Here is a 24,052-nt window from a genome sequence, read left to right on the forward strand (position 1 = left end):
GGGCTGAATTCCTAGCTGTCTTCAGCCACACTCAGGCCATAAGTCACACGATGGACATGCCTGCATAGGCATGACCCTTTACATAAAACTTGAAGCTTCAGGTGATCCAATTTGCCCATGTTATACCATGCTGGGACAGCAAAGCCAGTAGACTGGCAAATGGGCTGTCAGTCTGGGTAAGCCATCCTCTCAATTCTGATACGCACTGATGAGAACGCTGGCCATAGTTGTTATTTGGTTGTAGGGTCTCACTATACAGCCTTAGCTACCAACAGCTCTCTATGCAGGCTGGCCTAAGATAATAAGTGTGCCTCAGACATGTCCAGCATCAACCACAGGTTCTCTGTGGCCGTGCCTCCGTGTGACAACAAAGAGACAGCAGCCAGTTTGATTAAGCTTTTCAATAACTGGATTATAAGTGACACAGATTGTCCTTAACTTAAACCTCAGATGCTAGAAGGGTGGCTGCCTGCATTGGCAGAGTACCTGGCCAGGGTGAGAACACCAGGACATGCGTTGCTACTACAACCCCACACCACCTTACTGACCATGAATAAAACACTCTATTTCCACAGGCCTTAATTGTCATACCTACCAAGCCACAATCACACTCATTGTCCATTCTGTTTTGCAAAATTGTAATAATATTTAAGTGAGACGGTGTATACACAAGTGTACTGGAAGCTATAATGAATGCATGAGTATGATTTATCCAGTTCCGTGTGCTCAGAAGCCAGAAGAGTGGGTGGTGTTCTACAAACGTTTGCTGAGTGACTAAATGGATATTAAAAATCTATCTAATCAGGGCAAATGAAGATACTCAATCAAGTACCTACATATATCAGCCAAACAAAATGTCATTTGGAGTTCCACCTGAATAAATCCTTAAACAGAGATGACTTCTGTTTAAACAAGATGGAAACTATGTACCAATCTCAGTTTAGCTCGATGTGTCTTTTGATTTATAAAAACACAAGATATTCTCACCCAAAGCTGGGAAAGAGGCGGGCAAAGAGTGCACAAATGTCAGGAGGCACAGGAGACATCTTCCTGAAAGAGGAGGCATTAGACCCAGCCTTGAAGGGCTGGATTGGAGGAACAGGCTCAGTCAGTCACTCTCTGCTTGAATAACCTTGAAGAGCAGAAGAGGAGAGATGAGAACCCAACCATCGGTACCAACATGAATTTTGACAGCCACGGGAGAACGAGGACACCATCATCTTCCAAGGCAGGGGCCAGGCTTCTGGAACATTCTCTCCATACCTGGCCATGCCCACACATTCTCCCTACAGAAAATCTGAACCTACGTGTTGGAACAGACAGGCCCAGAATGACTCATGGTGTGGTGTAGAAAGGACGACTGGGCAGCAGGCAGGTCCAGTAGGCATAGCAATAGGAGAGGGAACTCTCCATCCCTGGGAATTTCGCAAGGCACAGAAATCCCAGTTGGGTCTCTGCCTCAGCCCCTTCAGGAAATCCTGTCACTCAGCCAGGACTTATATACAGCTCAGAGTGGCCGCTTCCACCAAGCTCCTGTGGACCGTCAGCCAGGCCTCAGCTACCTTTGCTTTCTGACCAGGGAAAGGAAAGGAATTAAAAGTAGACACAGACATGAGAAAGAGTTCCCCAGGCACTCAGAAAAGCAAAGTAAAATAGCTAAATTGCCCCGACCTGGCCCGGCAAGGGAAGGAACCAGCATTTGCTCAGGATGCTGCTACCTTTAATCCCCCTCTTCCTGGGGCTGGCTGTGCAAAATACCTGCACCCCAGCCGAAGCCACAGGACTGGTAAGAGAAACTTTCCTGCGTTTTTTCCTTGTTAATTTTCACACTGTGCTTTAGATGGTTTTGTTTTCTTGCATAATCCTGGGCAAAAAGCCCTGCCTGGACTTCATAAAAATCAAAAGAAAACTTCCAAGACTAAGATTCTCAAGGTGAGATGCTCTCCTCCTGGGGTGGACTGAGTTGGCTCTTTCTCATCTGCTGTGCTGACTCTGCAGTTGGAATCTATGAGTTTAGTCCTGACGCTTCTCTTTCCTGCAGAGCTGTGTGCTCTGGGTTTTGTCTGGACCACCTGATCACTGTGGGTACCTCACACCCCCTCTTCCCAAATGTACCAGCCAAGCGCGGCTATGGGCAGATGCCCAGGGGAATTCCAGGGTAGATTGATAGTGTCTTGTTGATGAAAGTGAGCATGAGAAACATTTCCAAAACCCATCAGGTACTGGCAACATGCCTTCTGCCTTCCTCAGACTGTAGTGGAGGACCACGGTGACCTCTGCCTTCCTCAGACTGTAGTGGGGGACCACGATGTCTTCTGCCTTCCTCAGACTGTAGTGGGGGACCACCGTGACCTCTGCCTTCCTCAGACTGTAGTGGAGGAACATGGTGCCTTCTGCCTTCCTCAGACTGTAGTGGGGGACCACAGTGACCTCTGCCTTCCTCAGACTGTAGTGGGGGACCACGGTGACCTCTCTGGGGGCCTCACTCACTGCATCAGTACTAGGGGACCCCAGGATCACACAGGTACCATCGCAGGATGAGGTTGAATCTCAGTGAGTAGAAACCTCAGGTGATTTACTTTAAGATGGGATTGGAGTGTCTGATCTCAGCAGCAGACGGATGGGCTTTGAGGGCTCTCTCCGGAGAACTTGGCGGCTAACACGATGTGTTTCTCTCTAGCTCAGGAGTTAGACAAGGGTCCATTTGATCTGCTACCTCACAGGATGCATAGCAGGGGCCCAGGGCTGTCCACTACGCCAGCCTTAAGCAAGCAAGTCAACCCCTCCAAGTTTCCATCGCTCCCAAGACACAGCTCTGCCAAGGGGAGAAAATGCTGCCACCGTTAGCTTCAATGTGGAGAGGGCTTGCTTCTGTGCAGGCACCCGGCCTTAACTACTGTTCAAAGTTGAGTTTCTTCTTCAGTTGGCTTAAGTTTATAAAATGAGTCATTCCATTTGAAAACAGTAATTTGAAAGCCGGACAAATATATCTTGCAAAAAAATATCTTGCATATTTGCTATGTAGCTGAGGATGACCTTAAATGTCTGATCCTCCTGCCTCCACCTCTTGGGTGACAGAATTCTAGGCCTGTGTCACAAACTCACGGTTTTATGCGGTCCTGGGGATTGAACCCGGGGCTTTGGGCATGCTGGGCCAGTATTCTATGAACTGGCCCACATTCCCAGCCCAAAGAATGTCTTTAAAAGAGAATCAAATTGGACATATTAAGAAGGAAAAACCAATATGACCTCAACGTATCCATCTATCCAAAGAGAAACTCCAGTGTAAATGAAACCCTGCTTTTAGAAAAATTGAACCATGCCACAACAGTTACAGGGAGTATTGTGTATTCTACAAGTAACAGCCAGGGGCACAGTGGGTCACAGTAATCACCAAATGGAAGATTTTTAGTCAAAGTAGAGGTTGTTTATCTGTGTTGCTTGGGTGCTTGCGGAGAGGGCTAGTTAGGAATCGAGAGGCTGATAACTCATGTGTGACCTTGGACAAGTCCCTGAGTATTCCAAACCATCTTCAGCCCGCACCGCACAACCCCTGCAGTGAGAGCTGTGACCCATAGCCCTTAGTACAACCCTAGCCCCACAGCAGATATTCCTGGGGAAGCAATAGTATCAGAAATAATGTCCTTGAAGACAATCGATCTATGAACAACTGGTCTTGAATAACCCACTGTCACATTAGCCCACTTGAAACGGGCCCTCTGCAAGAGAGCTCAGGTTCCTCATTTTTGGTAAGCAGTGATATTCCCCTGCCTGGTACGGCTCCAGGTTCCAGATGAGGCATGGGGCATGTGTTTAGCCCAAGCTGTACCACGTCCACACACTCAGCCATGGCAGACATTGCTCCCTGATCACTGATCCCAGCACTCATGCCAGATAAGTCATGTCAGCACTCTGTTTAGCCCGGGTCCGTGGAAGAAAAGGGTCCCACCGGGGTGAATTTTAGGTTTAGCCAAACAGCAGGGAACTCAGTTTCTGATGAACTAAGAGCCCGTTGCTGCAAAATACAAAATTATTGTTTACAATTTACACCTCTTAGCAAGTCAATTTCTGGAGCGTTTTAAAGAAAACCATCTGCCCAAGCAATTCTCAGCTTCAAGACATCTTGGTTTTCCAAGCTCTCTCTTGTAACTAAGTTTTTGCAAAGGTTCCAAATCCTTCAGATAAGAAGCAAGCCTTTCAAACAAAAAGTAGCAGTCCCTAAAGGCGGATCAAAGCCTAGGTGCTGACACTCCAGAATTCAAGTCAGATGCATGCTCTGTGGAATCACACGCTACAAAGCCAGCTGACGTCAGTCACCTCATTGCCACTCCCGACTGTACTGAGACGAAGCAGGCAGACAAGCCGTCATACCAGATACTTCGCAAGGCTCTGATAACAGGAACTGGTGTTCTTTGCTGCATTTTCACAGGCGAAAAGGTGCGATAAGAAGTCCTTTCTAATGATCAGGACGGAGTGCCAAGCCTGCTCGGCCAATTTTGCAGTCAAGTGTCCAGTTGGTTACGTCAAGATTACCAATGACTCTTTCGGGGTTCGAGATTGCAGGTACGCATTATGAGAAGATAACCGTGTCTGTGTTTTGGTACCCTAAGAATTGTGACTCCCAATTAGAACATTCTGTCTCACACACTGCAGAGCAGCTCCAGGATTCCTCTCTTGCTCTAAGACTATACTGAGCCCAATTTAGGTAACTCATAATCTATGGACTTGAGTCTGAATCTTTATGATTATTGACTCACGTTTAAATACAAAATTGTACTGTACATACACACTCTTCTTGCCCTTCTATTTTTGTTGGAGTCTAGATTCATTTGAAAATGGTTCTAGAACTAGGAGATGGCTCAGTTGACACGCAAGCATGAGAAGCTGGGGTCAAACCCCCGGCACCCACTTAAAAAAACAAGTCTAGCTACAGGTGCCTGTGAGCTAGCATTGAAAGTCGGAGAAAGATGGGTCCCTGGACTGGTCTGGCAGCCTAGCCCAAATGGCAAGTTTCCAGGCCAGTGAGAGACCCTCTCTCAAGGGGACAAGTTGGAAAGTGACAGAGGAAAGCACCTGACATCCTGTCCTGGCGTCAGTACATAAGCATACGCGTGCATACCTACACACTCGTGCGCACACACACACACACACACACACACCATAGATAAGTAGATAGATAGATAGATAGATAGATGATAGATAGATAGATAGATAGATAGATAGATAGATAGATAGATAGATAAACAGGATTCTAATTTGAACAACTGTAGGTTGCCTTAGCTACCTACATATCAAGATCCTGTCTCAAAAGCAAAATAAATTTCTTAAGCCCTGGGTCTGGTATTTATTTTGCTAATAAGCTGTGAAGCCTGATACTAACTAGAACCCAAAGGTGTAAGATAGAAAATAGAAAAAGTTAGCATTGTTGGATTGTCTGTATTACATTCCTGAAGGTCACTTCTGATCCAGAACTCTGGTGTGGCAGGTATCCTGACCTCTAAGTGCTGACGTCATGGTGTGGCAGGTGTCCTGACCTTTAAGTGCTGACGTCACGTGTTGCAGGTGTCCTGACCTCTAAGTGCTGACGTCACGTGTTGCAGGTGTCCTGACCTCTAAGGGCTGACGTCATGGTGTGGCAGGTGTGCTGACCTCTAAGGGCTGACCATCACGTGTTGCAGGTGTCCTGACATCTAAGTACTGACGTCATAGTGTGGCAGGTGTGCTGACCTCTAAGTGCTGACGTCATGGCGTTGCAGGTGTGCTGACCTCTAAGGGCTGATGTCATGGCGTGGCAGGTGTGCTGACCTCTAAGGGCATCATGGCGTGGCAGGTGTCCTGACCTCTAAGTGCTGACGTCATGGCGTGGCAGGTGTCCTGACCTCTAAGTGCTGACGTCATGGTGTTGCAGGTGTCCTGACCTCTAAGGGCTAACGTCATGGCGTGGCAGGTGTCGTGACCTCTAAGGGCTGATGTCATGGTGTGGCAAGTGTCCTGACCTCTAAGTGCTGACGTCACGTGTTGCAGGTGTTCTGACCTTTAAGCTCACTGAATTGTATGCATTAAAAAGGTTCAGCATTTGTATGTTAATTATACCTCTATACAGTGATTCCTTAAAACATCAAAAGTACAAAGTAAAATAAAACAAGAGCCAATCAGGTTTTTTGTTTGTTTGTTTGTTCTGGCATAAATGAACAACAGGCCAGTCTTCCACTCTAAAATGAGCAGCATCCATGAAAAATCTTAGTGTGCACACATGTGTGCAAGCGTGCACATGTGATGTGTGTGTGCGTATGTGTGTGTGTGGTAGTAATAATTGTAGCTGGGGTGCATACAACCAAGTGCTCTTCTTGGCCCTTATCAGAAGAGTACAAAACATTCTTTGTAAGAAGCTACGTAATTTTAACCTTGAACTTGGTAGGCTCTTAATAGTAGAGGAGAGTCATGGCAAACATGCTCTCCCTCAGGGAATTCATGGGTTAACTGATGCATGTGCTTGTAATTCTCCAAGGTATTCGATTGAGATCAATGCATACTCTCTGTCTGTCCCGGGATGCCAACATATATGTAGGAAGGACTACCTACAACCTCAGTGCTGCCCAGGCCACTGGGGCCCAGACTGCATGGGTAAGTGACACCATCTTCGGATTTTGAAACTTGCTTCTCCAGTTCATGGAAATATGACAGGAAGGAAGGCCAGTGATAGAAGAATGTGTATATGATTTCGAGACATGTAGAACATCTCTCTTTCCCCATCAGCTTTTAGGCAGGAATCTGCTTGCTACAGTTAGTGAGCTCTCTTAAGAATAATCCCTTGGAACCAAGCCTACTGGCATATTCCTATAATTCCTGAGACTGAGGCAAGAGAATCATGATTTCAAGGCTGACCTGGGCTGCAAAACAAATTTTACACCAACCTAAGATATATAGCAAGACCCTGTCTCCAAAGAGAAAAGGAGACAATGAAAGAACAAAAGAAAATAAAGATCTTTTATAAGTCATAAAAAGATACAATTGGAAAAACATATATATATATCATACACACATGTATCATGGAGATCATATGTTTATGCGTAGATATAAAATATATGTATGTATGTTCATATATGAAAAGGCAATGTTCGAGGAAAGAGCATTGGGCAGTTATGACAGCAAACATAACTTTTCTTAAGAAGAAGCTTCATCACAGCGTCTCAAAGAATGTTGCCATTGTCTTTACCCATGATCAAAACCAGCCATGAAGCATTCTAAAATTTTACATCCAAAGATTTTATATATCAAAAACTATAATGTTGACATTAAAAGACATAGTGTGAGAAACTGTATAAAGATAACTGTGTATGGGGTTATAGGAAATCATATGCATACCGTTGGGATGTTTTGATTGGTTGGTTGATTGGTTCATTTTGTTCATCAATTTGATACAAGCCGGAGATATCTGGAAAGAGTGGCTCTCAACTAAGAAAATGCCTTCCACAGATCAGCCTATTATAGGCAAGTCTATGGGGAATTTCCTTGGTTGATAATTTAAGTGAGAGGGTCCAGCCCGCTATGGGCAGTGCCGTCCCTGGACAGGTGATACTGGTTAGTACAGGAAAGCAGGCTGAGGATGCTAAGTGATACACCAGGCCCCAAAGGCTCCTGTTTCCTTCTTGTCCTCTACCTAAAACAGAGCCTGTTATGGAAAGAAGAGGGAAGAGGAACCTGGGGTGTCTATGACTCCGCTCTTGTTTTTTCCACCTTCCCTAGTCAACGCCTGGAGTGTGTTTCTTTCCCTAGAAAGATAAAGCTTTGGGATTTAGACATCCCGGCCATTCTATGAATTGCTCTAGTCCAGCCTTACTCTGTATTCTGATTTTATTTCTGTTCCCATGGTAAAATACTCTAACAAAAAAGCAATTTGGGGGAGAAAGGAATCTACTTTATCTTAAAATTCCAGATTACACCCATCATTGTGGGGAAGTCAAGGCAGAAACTCGAATAGTTAATCAAATATGCAGTCAGGAGCAGAAAGAGCGAGCTCTGTATGTGCTCACTCGCTTACTTGTGCTCAGCTTTATTCCCCTGTCTTAGACAGTTCAGGATCCCCTGCCTACGGGATAGTGTCACCCACAGGGTGCCAGCTCTTCCCACACTGATTAGCTTCAGAAAATCCCCCCATCACAGACAAGCACAAAGGCTGAGTCAATGTGGACAGTCCCCCACTGACGCTCTCTTCCCAGGGGAATCTAAACTATGCCAGGTTGCAGTTATAGCCAGCATCAGACCCGCCTGTGGCACTGCGTACTTCCGGAGAGCTAACGTATCAGACGCGAGTGCTTAAGTCGGTTATCTTTACGGTACTTCCCACGCTTTCAGAGTTCAAGGATGGCTTTTGGTGCCAGACATAACCATGTATCCACTTCTCATCGCCTTCCTGATAGACCAGGAAGAGCGTTTATATTCGCTTGTGCCTTTCTGCCTCATAAGAACTAAAGCGATGTCATTATTGAGCGGACATGGAGTGGGCAAGAACAAACCTGTCTAAGATGGACCAGGAAAGTAAGTACGGCATGTGCAATGGAAAGATGGCAGACTACATTTGGGCTACGTGAGAGAATATTTAAAATGCATATTTAAAATAATAAATAAAATGGTTCCGATCTCTGAACCCTCGTATTCACTGTTGGCATCCTCTACAACACGCGCTGCAAGCAGGACTCAGATCCTTAGCAGTTGTCAGGTTGTGCCATGTGCTAGCAAATACGGCAGGGTTCTCCACCAGGATCAACGGTGCTTAAAAAATAAATAAATAAATAAATATAAATAAAAATTCTTTTGTGAATGCTCAGGCATTTCCTCTGAGAGCAGGTCCATGGCCAGAGAGGCGAAACATGAAAATGGATGCCTCTCATCAATTCTGTTGTTCACTAGTGAGGCCAAAGGGTAACGCCCTTTATCTTCACGTCCCAAACATGCCAAGTGTCACAAAAGGCTTCCTTCCTTCCCTCAGCTCAGGAAGAAGATAATTCCTTTCCTTTACCGCCTGCTTTAACCATGCCCATCCCTCTAGTCTGAGGAAGCATGCTCCCACCCCCACCCCCCGTGACCTTGCGTTGGAGGCAGATGGGGTTCCCGCTTCCTTTACGCTGTGACAAGCATATCCACATCCATCTGCAGCATCCCTGGCTCACTGTGGGAAGTGCTTCTATCATGTCTGGTTCTGGAGATAACTGACCAGTCCTGCAAGCTCGGAAAACACCAAAAGCAAAGTAGGGGGGGAAAACCAAATTGCCCATCATCTTCTAAAAATAAGAGAATAAGGCATGCATTCTCACCGAGGGGAAAAATAGCTTCCTACCAGAGACGACGCTTTTATTTTAATTCTAACTGATTCATCCTAATTAAAGTTGCTGCCACTTTTCCAGACATGTGAATAGATAATCATATTTTTAACTAGGAAACTTAATCACATTGGAAAAGAATCTCGCTCTGTAGCTCAGGCTATCCTAGCCCTCACTGTGTAGCCCAGGCTGGCCTTGAAGCCCAGGCAATCTTCGTGCCTCCGCCTCCCGGCTGGTCAGCTTACAGACATGCACCACCGTGTTTGGCACTGAGTAGCTAATATCCTACCTGACATGGAGTCCACCCTTTTTTTTAAATTTTATTTATTTATTTATTAAAGATTTCTGTCTCTTCCCCACCGCCACCTCCCCTTTCCCTCCCCCTCCTCCAATCAAGTCCCCCTCCCTCGTCAGCCCAAAAAGCAATCAGGGTTCTCTGCCCTGTGGGAAGTCCAAGGACCACCCACCTCCATCCAGGTCTAGTAAGGTGAGCATCCACGAAACTGCCTAGGCTCCCACGAAACCAATAGGTCCAGTAGAATCAAAAACCCATTGCCATTGTTCTTGAGGTCTCAGTAGTCCTCCTTGTCCGCTATGTTCAGCGAGACCAGTTTTGACCCAGACTTTTTCAGACCCAGGCCAGCTGGCCTTGGTGAGTTCCTGATAGAACATCCCCATTGTCTCAATGTATGGAGTCCACCCTTTTTTAAATTTAGTCATGAATGCAAAGTTTTTGTACAGCTCAAGTAGCAGAATTTGAACGTGGGCAGAGGAGTCACACACATCAAAGCTTGGCTGTGATCCTAGCAATCCACTTCAAAGAGAAACGGCCTCTTCAAGATTTGGTTAGTTGTATGTGTATGCGTGTTCGTATGTTATATGTGTTATACGGGCATGTGTGTTCATCTGTTAGAATTTATGCACACCACATGCATGTAGATGTCCACAGAGGCCAGAAGAGGGTGTTGGATCCCCCTGGAACTGGAGTTAGAGGTGGTTGTGAGCACCCAGGTAAGGGTTCTGGGAACAGAGCCCAGGTCCTCTGCAGAAGCAGTAAGCACTCTTAGCCGTGGACCCATCTCTTCAGCCCCCAAAGGAGAAAGGATCTCAGTTTTTCTCTTTCCAGCTCAGCATATTCCACGAGACCGGTTTTTGCCCTGTTGTTTACACTCCCTAGTTCCCTTCCCGCTCCATAGACCTTGCTAGGCACCACACGCTGTGCAAGTACAAAACAGATCTGTGGGTCAAGAGCCATTCTCTTCTGACAAATTGTATAAGCTCTGCGGGATAAATAATGCTGAGCTCCTGGCGGCGTCTGTTTTCCAGGCAGACAGTTCCAGCTAGAGCGATGTTTGGAATATCAGGACGTGCCTTCAGCTACTGCTGCTCAGCGAGCTAAAGCCGCCTGGGCTCAAAAACCCCTTAGGAGATAAGGCTCCAGGGAGGCCCTGTCTCTTGCTGGGCAGGAAAGGCATTATCTTATTTTAAGGCAACAGCCCAGCTGGTGGTTTGCTGACAGTTAACAATAAAAGCCTTGACCCAGAGGCCACCCACCAGCAGTGACCGAAGAGACCGTGATAATGACCTAAAATTGTCTCCTCAGCTGCTTCAGCCCCACAAGACACCACAAAATGTGCCCCTGAAGCGAATTCTATGCCTGCTCTCTTAGGCAGGGTTGCTGAGAAGGCCAATTTTGCTATTCTTGTTCTCAGTGGGACCCCCAGGTGATGCGGAATGATTTCAGATGCAAGAAATAAATGCTTGCTTTTGCTTTAATAAGTAGTTTTCATGTGTCATTGAAAGATCCCACGTAGGCTATCAAATAAGGGCTTTTTATACCCCCATATTCCTGCTACCTTTTTTTCCAAAGCCCCTTTCAGGATTGGCCAACCCATCAAAAGCAAGCATTTATTGATCACCTACTGTATGCTGCTCATAGTCACGCATAGGTTAGGCTTGCCTCAGGTCACGTATGCCATAGTCCACAACCCTGTACATCACAGGTGAGCAAGAGAGACTGACACACACGTGTGAGGAATCAGTTGTACAAGGATCCCAGGAGAGGAGGTCATGACCTTGAAGATCCTGCCCGTGCCCTGTTGCCTGCCTAATCACTTCCAAAACACCCTGCCCCCTGGCACTATCACACCGAAGTAAGGGATTTGACACCGAATCTGTGGGGGACACATTACCTAACAAGTGTTCAAACTAGTGAGCCATAAGCTGGACCAAGAGAAAGTAGTTCCTACAGAGAAAAATGTCTCATTTCCTGCAGAGTGGTTGATGCTGGGGCTTTAGGAAAGCCCCTAAGGGACAAACATTTCCACCTGGCCTTCATGCTCAGCACAGCTGAAGGCAAACATCCAGAACGGCCTGAGCCATGGAAGACCACCCGTTAAAAACCGACCCTGACCGAGTCTCCTCTAGAAGTGAGCCTTGCCTGTTGGTCCCTTCTGTCCTGGCTAAACCTTATTTTAGTTTCTCCTGAAAACACAAAAATAAACCATTACCTGCCGAGAAAGCCACACTAAGCACGCAAGAAGCAGTATATGAATCGATTGGCTGAGTCGGTGATTCGGAAAAACCCGCAAACTAGGGAAAGGTCATAAACAGCCATGCAGAGAGGTCATCACAGCTAAAGTCAGAACCAGCCAGAGTCCTCTGGAAAGCTCACGGTTGTATGGCTTCATTATCTGACCCTCTGTGCCTCAGTTTCCTTTCAGATAAAATGATAGTAATAACCAGTCCATGGTGGCTGCAGGGGATAGGCATGCAATGTTCAGGATCTAGAAGGCGAATAAGAACAACAACAACAACAATAATAATAATAATAATAATAATAATAATAATAATAATAAACAGAAGGCAAGGACTGGGAGTGTGGATCAGCGTCAGAGGGCTTCCTAGCACACACAAGGGCCTGAGTTCCACCTCGGTGCCAAAAACGTACATGGATAGATGAGAGAGAGATGCACAATAATTGATAAATAACTACACGGATGCCTGATGACAGGTAGATAGATGGTAGAGAGAGAGGATAGATATAGATAGATTATAGATAGATAGTAGATACATACATACATATATACATAATAGATACAGATATATTATAGAGAGAGAGATGGAAATAGATGATAGATGACAGATGACAGACAGACAGACAGACAGACAGACAGATAGATAGATAATAGATAGATGATAGATAGATAGATGATAAATGTAGATAGATAGTAGATAGACATAAATAGATGATAGATAACAGATGATCGATAGATAGATGATTGATTGATGGATAGATAGATGATAAGTAAATAAGTAAGTCGATTGATTGAATGAACACAGATAGTGATAGGTAGATGATAGATATCAGGAGCATCATCAAATAGAAGCAGATGAATAAAGAAACCCTTTTAAAAACTACATTTGGCTCCTGGCTGGCACAGTTCTGGTTTGCTAAATGGCTGATTAAACACTGAATTCTTTCCAGACACAGTGATAGCACAGCACTTAACATGCGAAGATACAGAGACCAAAGGTAGGAAATGTTTAAATATACACACGTCGGGAGAGGAGTGAGTGTGTGCCCGGTGTGAACAGGGTCCTGGAACTGGACCTGTGCACTACAATAAATACATAACAAACAACACTTCTGACTCTGAGAACTGTTTCCAGGCCAGTGGTATAAACTACAGAAAAAGACACCATGTTCACTGAAGAAAGATCAGTCACGTACGAGAACACTGGTTACCTTCTCCTAACCTGACACTGAGGCACACACCCATTCTAAGGCACATTTTTCTCACAGATTCTGCAGCCATAATTTACTTATAGTAAAATTCTTCCCTAGCAGGATGTATTCACTTAATCTTTAAAAAAAAAAAAAAAAAACAACTTATCTTTCTTTCCCCCCTAGAGTGTGTGTGTGTGTGTGTGCGTGTGTGCGTGTGTGCATGTGTGTGGTCTGCACTGGTGTCTGCATGGGTGAGCACAGCTATGTGGAGATGGAAATGTTGGGAGTCTTCCTCAGCTGCTCCCCACCACTGAGGCAGAACCTCTCCGCTAATCCAGGCATCACCCCTGCAGATAGTCTAGCCAGCCAGTTTGCCCTGAGGCCGCTGTCTCTGTCATGTGTGTGAGTTCAAAGGATCTGAACTCCAGCCCTCACTCTTCGAGGTGAGGGCTTCTTCCACCAAGCCACCTCCCAGGTCCAGTTCTTCCGTTGTCAACTAGTGTGGTAGCCCACACCCTTCAGCTAAGGTGTTCCGACATTTTCACGTAATCTGGCAGACTGGCACCCACTACTTCCTGCGCTCTATGCTGTGTGCACTCTGTTGCTTCGTCTCCTTTGTCGTCCTTCCGATTACCTCCTATAATCCCGCTTTGTCTTCTCTATTCACGTACCTGCTGCACTGTTTTGTTAGGGGAGTTAAGCCTTTGCTTCTAGGTGTGTATAAAAACGCCGTTCATTTTTTGCTGCCTGCCCTCATACCACGCCACCCTGTGCCCAGGCCTCCTCAGCATCACACTTCGGCTCTGAGTCCCAGGCTTGCTGCCCCTTCCAGCAGCGTGCCAGAGCCCCCCAGCACGGCACCAACAGTCTGGCCTTCACCAGCCATTCTTCAAATGGCTTAGAATACCGGGGAGGCGATTTTACACCTAAGCTCATAACGACACCTTCTGGCATCTTCCATCCCTTTGTGTGGCTCTAGATCTCTGTCTGCTGACAGTTCACTTCTTCCTGGCCAGCTAATGGCCTTTCTCTTTCAGCTTTTGTATAACTGAAAAAAAAAAAGTCCCTGTCATGCCTTTGTTCTTACATATACTGTTGTTTTAGGTGGGATTTTAGATTGGCAACGGTGGCTCTGTGTTTTAAAGATAAATATTCCACTGTCCTCTAGGTGGAAGCAAGTCCAACAAGCAGAAGCCGTTGTCATGGTAACAACTCCTTTATCCACACGTTGACTTTGACTGCTTGTAAGATGTTCTCCCTGATTTTAAGGAGTTCTGTGTCGGTGTGAGAGTTTCATCACGTGGACTTTGCTCAGGATTTTTTGTGTGCTGGGAAATGGATGTTAGCATCTCCGTTATGTCTGGGAAATGTGGATTTAAAATTTCCATGTCTTTTCTCTTTTTCCCTGGACATTGTCCTACAGCTCATTCATGTTCCCTTGCTGTGTCCAGTATTTCCTCTGTTTCATTTTTGTCTTTACTGTTTGTCTGTAGGTCGAACATTTTGTTGTCAGCGTTCGAGTAACCATGATTTGGAGAGGATTTGACTCAAAGGCTGTGCTTTTGCCTGGAAACTTTCCGCTCGGGTTTTATTTATGTCTCTCCCTAACACACTTTTCCTTTCTGTCCCTCTTGAACATACGGCATAGAGTTGTCATTTTCTCAGTCTTTGTCTGACACAGGCATCCTTTCTGTTGGTTTTAATTAACTAGTTTTTCTCTTCATTACTCATGCCTCGCTTTTATTGGCTTCAAATATTGTAAATTTTACTTTGGTTTGGTGTTTGATAAACTTGTATCTTTTATGTTTCTTAGATGTGGGAGTAGGGGGTATATATGTGTGTGAGAGAGAGTGTGGGTATGTGTTTGTGTGTACATGTGTGTGTATATGTTTGTGAGTGTGTGAATATGTGCGTGGGTGTATATGTGTATAAGTGTGTGCTTGTGGGGATGTATATGTGTATTGTGGGGAGGGGTGTGTGTGAGTGTGTGTGTGTGAGTGTGAGTGTGTGTGTGAGTGTGTGTGTGAGTGTGTGTGAGAGAGTGTGTGAGTGTGTGTGTGTGTGAGTGTGTGTGTGTGTGTGTGTGTGTGTGTGGTGAATCACATGTGGGACTCAGAGAACAACTTTCAGGAATCCGTTTTCTCCCTCTACCACGTAGGTTCCAGAAATTAAACTCGGGCGCAGGCTTGGCGGCCAGCACTTCACCAGACCATATACTTGTATTTTCTTAAGTTTTCTCTGCAGGTTTTGCCTCTGATGAAGCCCTGGCATCCTTAGCCATGTCAGGGGTACATGGACTTATCCCAGACCAGGAGAGACCTTTTGCAAACTAGAAAAAGCCTGATGTGGATACACACACAAGCCCCTAGGGTTTTCGTGGTACCAGCTTAAGAAATCTCTGTGCCTCTCTCCTCTCCGTCTTCATCTTCAGCTGGTCTTCTTCAGGCAAAGGTTAATAGCTTTAGCAAGACCTTGCTTTTACGATCTGGCCCTCCCTGTCCATTGAGGCCAGTGGAAACCAATCTGTCCTCTCAAAATTAGACTGTGTGGAATAAATCCTGAAAATATCCAGTAGGGGGAGCTGCGGGCACAGGCCGCCCTCAGCCAGTCCTCAGCTGATCTGCAGAGCAGCAACCTCAGCTGAGGCCCCAAACCTTTCCCTCCCGACGGAGACAGGTCTACGCATCCCCTCACTTATCTTTTCCTTTCCTCGATTTTTTTCCTGAGCATTGTTAACTGTTATCATGACAACCCTAAAGAGAGAAACTATCACAGTATCCACTCGGAATCTTAGAGGTTTGCATTACTGTAACCTAGCTTTCCAGTCCCAAGAGCACTCTGCTGGGGAAACAGGGGGAACCTCAGAGCCAGACGCCAGCTATGCCGAGGGGAACAGCGTGGAACGGAACCTCAGAGCCAGACACGAACTATGCTGAGGGGAACAGCGTGGAATGGAACCTCAGAGCCAGACACGAACTATGCCGAGGGGAACAGCGTGGAACGGAACATCAGAGCCAGACACGAACTATGCTGAAGGGAACAGCGTGGAATGGAACCTCAGAGCCAGACACGAACTATGCTGAGGGGAACAGCGTGGAACTTTACCTCAGAGCCAGACGGGAGGGAGCTACGCTGAGGCGAGAGAGGGCGTGGTCAGCAAAGCTCAGCTGGGATCCCAGTTCAGAAGATTCCAGTCGCCAGTCCCTCTCATTACCAGTGGCTGAACAATCTAGACAAGCCTTTTCTCTCTCTTCTCTTTCCTTCCTTCCTTCTCTTCTTGCTCCCTCCCTTCCTTTCTTTCAGTTTTTCTTCAAGGGATAGAGGTGACACTAATATACCAGCATCTCATTTTCAAAAGTGACTGTCGGTGTCACACGGACCAGACAGCTTCTTTTCCCCTCAGGGTGCAAACATTTCTGCCACCTGTGTCATGGTCCTGGCCTGTCTGGTTGCTCGATGAGGGTCCATCACAGTAACGTCCTGAGAGAGCCATTAGCATCTTACAGAAAACAGCCTTTCTCTGTCTTTAGAAGTCACTTTACTTAAGAACTGCTTCTGTGGTCTGGATATTCGTGTCCTGCCCCTATGTGGCCGTCTGGTTTTGTTACTATAACAAACCCCTGAGGCAGCCTAACTGTATAAAAAAGAGAGGCTTGCTTAGCTGACAAATCTGGAGTTGAGGCATCGGGCTGGCAGGGGCTCGACTCTGGTGAGGGCCATCTTAGCTGTATTGCAGTGTGACAGGGACTCACAGGGAAAAAAAAGAGATGACATAGAGAGATTGGAAGCCAGGGGCCGGTCTCAGTTTTTAGAAGAAATCTTGCTGTGTGATTCATGATGACCTTGAACTCACTGTGTAGGTCCAGGGGGCTTCCAGCTTGGGATCAGACCAACAGGATCTTCAGTTGTTGTTTTTTTGTTGTGTGTGTGTTTGTGTGTGTGTGTGTGTTTGTCCCTGGTAACTAACACTAAGTGGCACATGCCCGTAGGTGCATGCCTTTGTAGCATGCCTTTATTTGCCCAGTCTGGAATGAATGAAGGAATCTCGTCTGTTTGATGATTCCAGAATGCCCAGGAGGAGCAGAGTCACCGTGCAATGGCAGAGGCACTTGCGATGAAGGCATGGGAGGAACTGGAAGCTGCTCCTGCCGAGTAAGTTCAGAGAGCTGCTCCACCCCAGACATGCTGCCTCCTTCCTTCCTACCTTTAATCCACCTCTATTGCAGCCCCACAATAGAAGTCGCTGAGAGTAAACAGTGTTAATAAATTGAATTTGCAATGTGAAACAAGACGGCCTCTCACCTTTACATCTGCCTGTCGACCCGAGGACTGATCCAAGGAGGTCACACCTGTAAAACTATCTTATGAATCCATCTATGGGTACAAAGTTGTCACATCTTGCTACTGTTAGCTGCTAGGCTACCCAGGGCCGACCACGGGCCTGTGGCTTTTGAAGGATTTCTTTATCTAACACAATTGACTTGTGAATCTCAAACTGTGGGAGAACACAACCCCTTCTAAAGGGGACTGAGTTCATCTCCCTTCAGAACAGCCCTGGAAGTGTTTTGGCGCCACCCTTGGGTAAGATTGTGAACAGGCTGTTGGCACTTACCATCTGCTTACACATGGTTGGGCTGGCGGCTTTCTTCTCTAGGGCTCTAGACCTTTAGCAAAAGAAAATTTAGAGATGGCTCAGAGGTTAAGAGCACTGACTGCCCTTCCTGAGGTCCTGAGTTCAATTCCTAGCAACCACATGGTGGCTCACAACTATCTAAAATGAGATCTGGTGCCCTCTTCTGACATGCAGGCATACATGGAGGCAAAACACTGTATTGTATATGTAATAAATAAAATCTTTAAAAAAGAAAAAGAAAATTTAGAAAACAAAAACAGAGCTGGACATACACGAAGACCTCAAGCGGCCTGAGGAAAGAAAGGCCCAGGGGAGAGACATATTAGAGAGGCAAATGCAGGCCAGACCATCAGTGGGATGTCCAGGGGCTTTCTGGCTAGCATAGGAGTTCCTCGGGTTGGCCTTGAGTCTGCTGTCACCCACCTGTGTCTTGCAGGCCGGCTTTCGTGGGACAGCCTGTGAAACCTGTGCAGCTGACAACGTGTTTGGGCCCAATTGTTCCTCAGGTAGGTCTGTCTGATTTTTGTCCATTTAATGAATTGTGAGGGTTTCAAGTCCCCGGGGAGGGTTACTTCAGTTTTTAACAGGGGTTATTTCTGGCCTCCAGGGATGTATGGATTTGTATTGTTTTAAGACACTGGTTGTCTTAGTTTTCTGTTGCTGTAACAAAGATCATGCAAGTGCAGGGTTAGCTGAGAGAAGGTTGGTGCAGCCCACAGCTTGGGAGGCAGAAAGTGTATATGTACCACACTTTCACTGCACAGTCTTGTGTTGATGGACAGCTAGGTTGGTTCCACGTCCTCGCTCTGAGAGTGGAGCTGCAATAAACATGGCTGAGCAAGTGTCTCTGGGGTAGGACATGGAGTCTAAGAATTCACCCAGGAGGGTGATCACAGGGTTATATGGCACATCTCGGAAAATTTTTTGCAAGAAAATCTATAAACACATAAATACTTCAGCCCCGTAAGTTCTTTGGCATGTCCCACAATATATTTTGCTGGCTGCGAAGAGAAGGCATCCTCATTCTGAGCCATGGGCTTGTTGAAGGCAAAACTCCATTGACTTTTTCTCTCTGGCAGCTTCTATAGGGTTGACCGCAGGGGACACAGCTCTTGTCAGCCTCGTGAACAAATAAGTGTGAGAATGAATGAATGAATGAATGAATGAGTGACCCCAGTGACACTATCCTGGCCCAGAAGCACAATTTCCAAAGGTCACAGGTGAAAGGATTGAACCCTGGCGGAGCTCTGGCTCCAGGACTGTTATCTAGCCCCTCGGGGTGACAACACAGCCAGGTTCTTACTGTGTCCCATGGAAGCACATGTTAGGTGGGCGAAGGAATGGGTAACCACGGCAACTGGCGATGCCCCAACACAAGGCCCAAGGAGCTCGCAAACTCTCCTGGATGCCGGTGTGGTCTCACCGGCTGGGGTGTTGCTCCCAGGAGGGGGCACTCCTGCCTGAAAGTGGGGCAGCTCTACCAGGGATCGTCTGTTTTTAACGCTCCCTGCTGCCAGGATGCTCCTTTACCAGGCTGTTGTGGTTCAGAGTTACATCCGCCGGCGGCTTTCCTCTCTGCTGCCAGCACCAGAGATACTCAGTGCCTTGTCGGGAGCCCAGCGCAAAACCCGCTCTCTCTATGTAACCCCTAAATCAGCCCTTACTGTGTGCCCGGCAGTCTAAAGAGAGGTTTCCCACCCACGATCTCCTCTAGTCCCCTGCACCTCTGGGAGCTGACGTCATTTTCTGGGTAAAGGAGCCGAGGGGACAGAAGACCACGTGACTAGCACAGTATTCTCAGCATGGCAGTTTACTGGCTAATCGTGAAAGAAGGAAAGGAACGACCCAGATTCATCCTGTACACCTAGAAATCAAACGTGTAAAATGCAGTGGCGGATGGGCCGGCAGCAGACTGGGGCTCTGCCGCGTGATGCATGCTACTGCAACCGTCTAGACAAAGCTTGGGAAGGACCTGGTCAAGGACAGGACCAGTTAGACCGTGAGCAGAATGTCAAGGACAGAGATGCGGACTCAGAACACTAAGGATTTGATGCAATTTGGGGTGTTCAGAAAACTTTAAACTTAGTAGCTCCTAAGTTTCTTTTTTTTTTTTTTTTTTTTTTTTTTTTTTTTTTTTTTTTTTTTTTTTTTTTGCTGTCGTTAAGCAAGTACCTCTTTGTAATCGGGATTCATTTGAGCTTATATGAAATGTACTCACCTGCATCAAAAACATGTACAGTAGGCAGAGCAATGACCCCTACCCCACAAAGAGCCATGTCCTAATCCTGGAAGCTGTGAGCATATCAAGTTACATGACAGAGGACAATAGGGTTGTGGAGGGGTCAGGGCTGCTAACCAGTCGGTTTGGTGTAACGAGATTGTTGATGGACAGGTGAGTGCAGTCTGGTTAAGGGGGGGGGGGGCATGGAGAAGGTAACCATAGAGACAAAAGTGTGAGAAGAACTTGGTAGTTCACCTGGAAGTGAAGAAAGGGGTCATGAGCCTGGAAACAAACGTGGGATTTGTCTAGAATCTAGGGAAGGAAATAGAAGATTCCAGAAGAAACACAGCCTTTCCGCAACGTTGATTTTAATCTGATGTGATGTTTCGTACTTCCCACCTCCAGAACTATTGAGTGAACTTGGACTGTTTCAGGCTCCTCCCCGGGATGGCTTGTCACAGTAGCCACAGAGACCTCACACAATGGGCTTCGTGGTTTTAGTATTCTGGGGGCTGGCTGGAGAGTAAACTGTATAACAGATGAGCCACCAGCTGGGCGCAGGAGGGTTGACCGTTTCTATAGAAGCCCCTTCCTTGGTCATCCATGGCCTCTCACTGGGCTGAGAAGCCATCTGTTTTGAGCAGAAGACAGGACACAGTCATTCCGGGCCCTAGTGGGTTACTTTTCTTTTCTGACCCTTGCATTGCCCCTTGTCTTTCAAGAAGTAAGATTTGCTTACAGAGATGTCAGATGCCAACAGGGGGAGCTCTTCATACCAAGACTCTAAGTCCTGCGGTAGGGCTATCCAAAGGCGAAGCCAACAGCTCAGTAGGGAAGAGAACCATGCTTGAAGATCCATTTCCTTTCTTAACAGTGTTAGCGCAGGCGCTATGGTCCACCTCATGCACTGAAAATCCCAACTCGAATAAAAGAGAGATGAAGCCAAGATCCAAACTGGGCCTCTCTGAAAGGTTCCTCCACCTCGTTGTACAGTTTCGGAAGGGCTGCCTGAGACCATGACCCTTCCTGGGTCCTTAGGAGCCATCTCTGTGAGCTATGACCCCACCCCATCTTCTGCCCACAGTGTGCAGCTGTGTCCATGGTGTGTGCAACAGCGGGCTCAATGGTGACGGGACCTGTGAGTGCTTCTCTGCATACAGGGGACCCAGGTGTGACAAGCGTAAGTGACTGTGGTTCCTCACTGCTGCCCCAGACCAAAGAGATAAGGGTGTTCCACATGCGTGGGGGGTGGTGGTGGAAGGGATTGCCAAATGTTGTAAGAGGAGACCAAAAATTAAGCAAACGTGAAGAAAAAAAAAAGAGCTAAAGAGAAGAGAAAAGGGAGGGAGGGTGTTGTGGTCAGAGCTGTGCTGTGGGAAGGCTGAGCAGGAGGCAGCAAAACGGGGAAGGGAGTAGAGAGGGAAATATTCAGGCTCGGGGGCCAAGAGGGGCTATCCTGGTAAATTAGTCCTTAAAGGAGACAAAGTAAGCTCTGTTACAGAAACACATGAATAGCCACAACAGAACAGTTTCCTATGTGACTTGCCCAAGGGCACCAGAATGGCAGATAGCATGGGGGTTCAAAGCACTGAGATCCGCGGGAAATTATTTAAACAGTCTATGATGCCGGGTCCAGTTAGAAGATGAAGAGCAGGGGAGAGATAAACAAGGGGAGATGGTGGGAGACGAGGACGCTGGCCGAAGAAACCTCAGAGAACTCTGGGACGCCTGGAGTCCTAAGGAAGGACCTGGAAGGAGGCGGCCATCCCCGTGCCTTGTGAGACACTGTAGAACGGCAAACACGGAAGGCAGAGAAATTGGCTGTTTTGCCCAGGTCAGCATTGGTCCACAGTCTCCTGACAGTCACGGGCAGCCCTCTAGGGACCTGATGAGAGAGGCTGGTGAGCCAGGGTGCAGGGGGCAGGTTCACCTAGAGTGTTCAGCGTCTCCTTGGGGAGGGGTGTGGGAGAGTGAGCACTGGGTCCATGCCAAGGATGCAGCATTAAGGAGGGAGGGTGCATTCTGGATGCACAGCCTGGGCAGACATCCCACTGAGAACTGTTAGCTGCCGCAAGGGCAAATACGACAGAGGCTCCACACCGAACCCTTTGCCCCAGAGCTAAGCCTGCCTGCTACGCTATCGCGCCAGCGCCCTCTACTGGGAAAACTTAATTCTCTCTAGAAAGGCGAAATCCTTTCGCCCCGCCTTTCACACCCCATCCCAGGCCTACTACAGCCCTATGGCAAAGCAGTTTACACAGGATGAATTGGAGCCGAGATGTTTTAAAAAAAAAAAAAAAATTTAGCCTGTGACACTAGGCTCAGTCAGTGCATCATCTGGGTTTTAGTCTCCTATGGAACAAAAGGGTTAGAAAAGTTTGGAATTCTACACTGGAACGGGGCTCTGTCTTCTCTGCAGAGGAGACTGCCCTGCAAACCAGCCATTCCCAAGGGCCCTCTGTGACCTGGACCAGCCTCCTTCCAAGCCCTACCCGCCATGGCCCAGTAGGAGCAGATGGCCCTCCCAGAAAACCTCCCAAGGAAGAACACTGTCAAATTCACTTCCAAGCGAAAAATAATTTTTGTCGAATCAAAAGTTAAACAAGAGACTGGCACACACACAAAAAAAAATGTTTGCGATTCTTATGGCAGGTACACTTTTACTAATGTGAAGACCATGGCTGAGTTTTAAAAATAGACCCAGGGAACAGCTAATGCTCAGAATCAGACATGAGAATCAGCAATAATCACAGGGTGAGAAGCCCACAAGTAACTACGCCAGACTGAAGTCGGATGGCCACTCTGGAGCGTGCTTTTGTTCGGTTTTGATTTCTTGCCCATTCTATTTCTAAGTTTGCACGTGGATTATGACCATCTGTGGGCAGAGAGGAATGGCAGGGGAGGCATGGATTCCTGCCAGCTGGGGGAGGAGTGCTGTAGCCTGACTTTTAGGAGTTTACCTTGAAGGGAGGAGTCTGAGAATGGGTAGATAAGAACACATAAACCAATACATCCAGGGCATAGCATTTGTAAAAAAAAAAAAAAAAAAAAAAAAAAAAAAAGAAAGAAAGAAAAGAAAAGAAAAACCAAGCTGGAAATAATCTAAATGTTGAACTTGGATGAATAAATTTTGCTACATCCTAAACTTCTATATGAAATAAACACATACACACACACACACACAAAAAAAAAAAAAACTTCAAGGGTTTAACATAATGGTCCTCAGGCCATGTGCCAGGGAACCACATCAAAGCCATTAGTACTTTGGGATTATTTAAATTATTGGGAGAAACAAGGAGAGTGGAAACAGGTACCTGACCCATGCTGTAAGACCTGCTAGCCTGGGTTCATTCATAATTCCATAGCTTAAGCTACATTTTTTTACATGACATAGTATCTTTGCCCAGCCATCCTGTTAGTGGTTGTTGGGGTTAAAAGTAAGTCCCAGAGCTGGGGAGGCAACTCTATGGATCAGAGACCTTGCTGTGTAAGCACTGAGGACCTGACTTCAAACGCCCAGAGTTGGGTGTGGCTTGTGCACATAGGACTCAGGCATCGGGGGACCCGACGACAGGAGGATAGTTGGGGCTTCCTGGCTACAAGCCTAGCTCCTAGCTCCGAGTTCAGTGAGAGACCCTAATTCAAAAAATATGACTACATAGCAAGTTTTCACAGTCTGAGTCACAAGAGGTCCCGTGTCAAAACAAACACGCAAACAAACCGGCTTCTCCTACTAATGGGAGGACTTCTGTTGCTTTCCTATGCAGCCATCCCTGAGTGTGCGGCCCTGCTCTGCCCAGAGAACTCCAGATGCTCACCTTCCAGCCAAGATGAAACCAAACTCAAATGCAAATGCCTTCCCAGTTACCAAGGCGACGGCCAACACTGCAAGCGTGAGTAGGAACCCACTCTGTGTTTCTGTATGGCTCAGAGAGAGGTACACAGAGCTCTGGCCGAAAGCTTGGTGGTCTTCAAAGCTTGGCCGATGCTGCTTCTGTAACCAAGCACACACAGAGATGCCATCAGCACGGCATTCACGGTTACAGTCCCTGATGCTCCCGTGTGATCTGTTTGGTGTAGCAGGGTGGTCAAATGGGACTGATGTCTGCATTTCCTCCTGAACACGGCCCAACTGCCTTTGTGCCTAT

The 24,052-nt window shown here is 46.9% G+C and overlaps 1 protein-coding gene across 1 annotated transcript in view; it reads left to right on the forward strand.

Annotated features, from left to right (window-relative positions):
• The first annotated feature begins 1,435 nt into the window (after positions 1 to 1,435).
• Stab2 (stabilin 2) overlaps positions 1,436 to 24,052 on the forward strand; it is a 135,463-nt gene continuing 112,846 nt past the window's right edge. Inside the window, exons 1-7 of the mRNA XM_050145546.1 lie at positions 1,436 to 1,786; positions 4,430 to 4,563; positions 6,509 to 6,624; positions 17,117 to 17,202; positions 18,120 to 18,189; positions 20,989 to 21,084; positions 23,672 to 23,797. Coding sequence (XP_050001503.1) covers positions 1,709 to 1,786; positions 4,430 to 4,563; positions 6,509 to 6,624; positions 17,117 to 17,202; positions 18,120 to 18,189; positions 20,989 to 21,084; positions 23,672 to 23,797 — 706 coding nt within the window. The 5' untranslated portion in view covers positions 1,436 to 1,708. The remainder of the gene's footprint in view (positions 1,787 to 4,429; positions 4,564 to 6,508; positions 6,625 to 17,116; positions 17,203 to 18,119; positions 18,190 to 20,988; positions 21,085 to 23,671; positions 23,798 to 24,052) is intronic.

The sequence above is a fragment of the Alexandromys fortis genome, unplaced genomic scaffold (genome assembly GCF_014885135.2).
Source record: "Alexandromys fortis isolate MF-2015 unplaced genomic scaffold, M_Fortis_MF-2015_v1.1 scaffold_50, whole genome shotgun sequence".
Taxonomy (NCBI): domain Eukaryota; kingdom Metazoa; phylum Chordata; class Mammalia; order Rodentia; family Cricetidae; genus Alexandromys; species Alexandromys fortis.